Consider the following 5,817-nt stretch of genomic DNA (forward strand, 5'->3'; position numbering starts at 1 on the left):
CGCAAAGGCAACCGCCACCTCACCATGCTTATCCGCCCCCGACCTACGGTAGCAATCCGCCGCCACCTCCGACGTCCTACCTGCCGCCTCCGCCGCGACGAATTCCAACTCCGTCGTCGCCAGACCCGCATCCCCCATCGCGGCCGTATCTCAACTAAGTAAGCCTGTAGTGCAGTAGCTAATCGATATCGTTAAGCATAATGTCGGAGGTAATTATGTAGGCGATCGCGCGAAGTTAAGAACAATCGATGACGAGAACTACTCGTGTTTTAATTTGCAGTAAATAAACTGAAATAATGGCATCCAAACTGTTTAACTCCATTTTTTTTTTATCATAACTCCATTTTTAGAAATCATTTATTAATGGAAAGATAGGGCCTTTAGACGTCATCTCCCTCGCTCGCCACGTCGGACGGCTACGCTCCCACGTGACGGCACGCCGTTGTTCCCCTTCCTGTGTACGTACGTCAGAGCGACCGCCCCGCGTGGCCCAATGGACTAAGCTCCCGCCTTTACAATAGCGTGGGGCCTGCGTGCTCGCGGTGGTGCGGCCGCCGGTCATTTTTCCTCCCGAATCTCAAAGCACTTCAGAGGAAGCGATATGATTTTTCTTTCCATTAAATTATTTTAGATCAAATTATGAAATTATATTTCTTTTTAAAAAATGCAAGCTGAAATTTCCCTTTAAGGACCCAACAATTATAATAAATTAAATTGAGTATCCTTTATTATTAGTCATTTCTTGCTCACCAATAGTTCGACGAAATCTCCCAACGGGCTCCTCCACGGCAGCCTCGACATTGGCCAAGAACTCGCTCCCTCTCTCCATCTCGCCCTGTTCCTGTCCCCCACCAAACATATTCATCAACATAATCCCACCATTTCATCGTTCAAAATCAATGATCTGCTCGAGTTCGATCTCCAAAAGCTCACCAGGCGACGATGGCTGGCAGTACAGCAGTACTGATGCACAGGAAGAATCCGAGGCGACGCCGGGGACGCATTGCAGTCGAAGACAGCGCCATCGTTTTGCGAGCCGCCCAAAGCTTCGATTTTGATCTCCATTAGTGGATCAAACTGTGCGTTTTATTGATTAATCTATGAAATGGCTTGTCAGGTTGGGAAGAGGACGACGGTGGAGCAGGCGAGCAGCACCGCGAGGCCCTCCCCTCCTTACGGCACACGTTGTTTGATTCCTCCTCAGAATTCCCGACGCGCTTAATTTATGATTCCAGCAGCTCCTCCGTTCCCCTACGCTCCACTGACGCAACCCATTCGATGCGAGAAATAAACAAATGATTCGTCGCGAAAACCAACGACTCCCCATGTCAATCGACGCCATCACCGCCTATCTCCACCGCCAAGCTAATCCATCTGTAAAGTCTGTCAACTCGGATCGGCGCAGGAGGAGGAGGAGGAGGAGGAGGAGGAGCAAGAAGAGTACCTAAAAAAGTGACCTTTTTGGAGCAGAAATCGAATCATTCAACCAGCAGGCACAATAAAAAACCGAGCTTGAAGAACAAGAAGAAGTAGAACCAAAATTAATCTACTTGGGAGCCTAATAAAAAAGGTGCCTTTTTTACGGAACACACTCGCTTTCTCTTTCCGCTCCTTGCCCCCATTTGAGCTCGACAGATCGCTGCGTTTTTTCCTAAAGCGGAAGGAGAGAAACGAAGGTATGCACAAAAAACGAACAGATCTAATATATCATCATCTCTTCTATGGTCTCGCTCCGATCGATCACGAGTAGTCCCGCCAGCAGATGAGCATGGCGACGCACCGGCGCATGATGTAGAACCTCGCGCGCTGCTCCTTCACCAGCCCCGCGCAGCGGCTGGAGAACGACCTCGGCGTCGTCGCCAGCGCCTGCCTCCGCCGCCCCGCCACCTCCTTCGGTTTCAGAAGACCTCCTTCGCCGGCGCTTCTGTTCGCGCTCCGCCCGTCCTTCTTCGAGAGCCTCCATTTCTCGTCCGTGCACAGCTCCATGCCGCTCACCTGCCCGATGAAATGCTCGTGCGGGAACACAGAACAGAGCAACACAGGGCAGTTCGGCTAAGTAAGGAACTCAATGATGGAGTTCATAAAAGAGGAGAAAGAGAGCATCACCCTCTCTGCTGACTGTGTCTTACATCAGTACAAATTCAACATCTTTATTAGACAAGATAAACAACGATTAAAAAAAGCAAATTTTCCTCTAATTTCAAAGAAAAACAGGCAAATCAGGAGGCGAAGAAGGAGATTGCTGAGACAAAGAACATGAGAACAAAAGGAAGAGAGGCAGGAAAACGACCTGAGAGCTCAAAATAGCTGCTCCTGCTGTTGCGCAGCAGTTGCCTGTTGCATGATTACACCAGATTTCTGCACCATCTATACAAATAGATCATCTACAAAAATGATTAATATATATTAAATATAATCTCATTATAATCAATATAAAAAAAGATATAAAAATTTTAGAATTCCTTTTTTCTTTTTTTTTAAAACACCTATAATAATTACTTAATGTAATTATAATAGTTAAAAACCCACTCAAAACCTGAAATATATTATTTTGCATTATCCATATCCAACTCAAAACGCTATTAATAAAAGTATATTTCTATTTTTTTAAAGAAAAAGGAGAAATTATGAAAAAAAATAAAAGAGGTAAAAAGAAGTAAATGTCCAAAAGAAATCTCAGCCTTCCTTAATTACTTGACTTCATTCAATCAATTGCCTTGATTGATTTTCTTCTTCTATTCCCTCCCAATCGAAAAAAATGATAAATCACAGTTAATCTCATGGACTCAATCCCTGAGGGTGATCCTGGTCCCACGGAAGTTTTCCATCGACCACCAGGATAAATCGGGAAGCGCATACGACGGCCAATCCAGATGTCCAACATCCTTTGATTGCATTCCCGATTTGAAAAAAAATTCTTGCAAATACGCCGTAATTGGGGATTGAACCGCGGGTTCCTGGGTCACAACCCGGATGTCCTACCGTTGCACCATTGCCCCGGGGACTATTCCCTCCCAGTCGAATTGATTGGTTTGATTGAGTTCAATTAATTTATCAAGTTATTACTTAGAATTTAGTTAAATCATTTTTGTTGATTTAATTTTGATGATTATAAACTAACTTGGTTGGACTGCCCATTGATATTGATATGACGGGTCTTTGTTGGTTTGACGTGGTGAAATGAGTTAATAATTGATCTGATTTGGTAAGTCAATAGGTCAATGGTCAAACTACATTTGATTGACCCAATTGTAATTTCTCTCGGTTCGATCCCAAAAAGCCCTCGGCCGGGTTAGCCTTGCGGTCATATACACTCAATCATCTCGACCGCCCGACCCTATGTCTCGATCACTCAGCCGTACACTCCATCATCTCGACTAGATCGGCCACTCATTCTCTTTCTCAACCTCAGTCAGTTCGTCGCTCAGTCTTGTTCTCGGTCTTGACCAGCTCGATCACTCAGTCTCTTTCTCAGCCTCAGCAAGCTCGGTCGCTTAATCCTGCTCTCGGCCTCGACCAACTCGGCCGCTCAGTCTTGCTCTCGGCCTCGACCAGCTCGGCCACTTAGTCTATTTCTCAGTCTCGGCTCACTCAGTCCTGCTCTCGGCCTCGACCAGCTCGGCCACTTAGTCTCTTTTTCAACCTCAACCAGCTCGGCACCTCAGTCTCTTTCTCAACCTCAACCAGTTCGGTGGCTCAGTCCTGCGCTCGGTCTCAACCAGCTCGGTCGCTCAATCCTGCTCTCGGCCTTAACTAGCTCGGCCACTCAGTCTTTTTCTTGGCCTTGACCGGCTCTGCCTCAACGAGCTCAATCACTTTATTCGACTCCGACTCAACCATCCTCTGGTACCTCTCCACTAAAGGACAACCGAGCGGCAGGACAATCAAGCGTGTGAGTCCTACTACAGGATAAAGGCAGTTACTAGGTCGTCAAGCTTAGTTCCCTAGATCCTCCTGGACCTCCATTCTTGGCTAAAAGACAAGAATATCTGCACGACTAAGCCGTAGGACGGTTACGAGATTTGTAGACCTTGCCCCTAGATGCGACCCTATCAACTCACTTGTCAGCAATGCACAGAACTTGTCTCCTCAGATACCACCACAGCTTGCTTCCATGTCAGTAGGAATGTCTCCTTCAATGAGTATATAAACTCCTTTACAAATATAAAAAAGCTCTCTCGACTTTCATACACTTGGAGTACTGTTTCTTTTCTGTTTCACTACTTCTCTTTGCTAACTTGAGTGTTGGAGTAGCTTGTCGAGAATCTCAGTGCCTTGCTAACCCCTTCGCTCAACTTTTTCTTCTCAGGTTCGTTCGCCGGCGGGATCAGTGAAGGTTGAGATGACCTTATTGATAGATGGTTTGACCGTTTGCGACATCCAACCGGAACAGATATAATAGTATTGATATGATATGGATTTCAATTATTTTTAAATTGTCAAACATCAAACAAAAAAAATCAATTCGTGACACTTCGTCTTCTCATATGGTTCCGAAGATGAGTTCGGTGTTTCGAATCGAGCGATCCGAGATTCAGAGTGAAACATTAGATGAACATAGAACTAAAAGTATGTTATTTTGTAAAGCGCTTATTTATCCTCCTCTTCTTTATCTCTTCATACGTCTTCTTCTTTGTCCCCGGGGCAATGGTGCAATGGTAGGACGTCCGGGTTATGACCCAGGAACTTGCGGTTTGATCCCCAGCTATGACGTATTTGCAAGAATTTTCTTCCAAATGAGGAACGCAATCAAAGGATGCTGGGCATCTGAATTGGCCGCCGTATACGCTTCCCGATTTACCCTGATGGTCGGTGAAAAACTTTCATGAAATCGGACCGACCACCCCAAAGATTGAGTCCATCAGACTGATTAGGATTTTATCAATTTTTTTTTCATACGCCTTCTTCACAAGAAACAGTCTCGATGCCTATTCCACAAGCCACTTCTGGACCGCCACGTAGGATATCTCGGTGGGGCCCCACGAAACACCCGACTCGCTGCGGCGTCCACTCGCTCGCCAGACAAATGCCGGTGGGGAATCCACGAGCCCTATAAATAGATCGGCGCCAAGCTTCTTTTCCCATCTCTGCCGTCCCAAACTCCCCCATTGCGATAGGATCGATCTTCTCTAAGCTCGCTCGGCCCCTCTCTCGATCTTCGCGTCCAAAAATCGGACTTGTAATTTCCTTGTGTTGTCTCAATCGAGTCTCGGTGTGTAATCTGTTCGCTTATCGGTTTCCCCCTTTTTTTTTCAGGGAGGGATTTTTGGTGGCTCCGGTGCGAGGTCTGGATGCTGGACAGAAGTCCCTTTGCAGATCCGATCTTGCATGGGGGCAATGGAGCAGTAGCTAGTCGAAATTTCGGAAAAGGGAATCACTCGGGAGATTGCAGATTCCTCTTGGAAATTCCAACTTTTGGGCGATTCTTTTCGAGTGAATCACCCGACGGTAAGAGTGAGAAAAATTTCTATTTCTATTTCTAGTCTCATGCGGTTTCGATGTAAATGCATCAATTTGTTAGCACTTGTATTATGCTTTGATTCGTCATTTCTACATTACGAGAACTACTACCCCAAGGACAAGAAGGAAATTCCGAAAGGTGATGAGAACAAACGATCAGATGGGAAAGGTATTACTCTATGTTTGTTTTACCAGTAATTGATTCAATAGCTGCACAAAAAAAGTTATCTTTCGACTGAAAATGCAAGCAACAATTTAGAATTATCATACAATTTCAGTCAAATACAACATGTGTGTCTTTGGAACATTTTCTTCGCCTAGTAAGAATCAAAACGCTAATTTAGCCAATTGGAAATG

General features: G+C 45.5%; 1 protein-coding gene across 1 annotated transcript; it reads right to left on the minus strand.

Annotated features, from left to right (window-relative positions):
- Positions 1–1,720: 1,720 nt before the first annotated feature.
- Positions 1,721–1,991, minus strand: LOC141831365 (small polypeptide DEVIL 11-like). The gene has a single exon (XM_074718721.1). It carries the CDS (start codon positions 1,984–1,986, stop codon positions 1,741–1,743), a length of 246 nt encoding a protein of 81 aa, XP_074574822.1. The 5' UTR covers positions 1,987–1,991; the 3' UTR covers positions 1,721–1,740.
- Between the last annotated feature and the right edge of the window lie 3,826 nt (positions 1,992–5,817).

This window comes from Curcuma longa, chromosome 7 (assembly GCF_044706935.1).
Source record: "Curcuma longa cultivar G26 ecotype Majalengka, Jawa Barat chromosome 7, ITB_CL_G26_1.1, whole genome shotgun sequence".
NCBI classification, from domain to species: Eukaryota; Viridiplantae; Streptophyta; class Magnoliopsida; order Zingiberales; family Zingiberaceae; genus Curcuma; species Curcuma longa.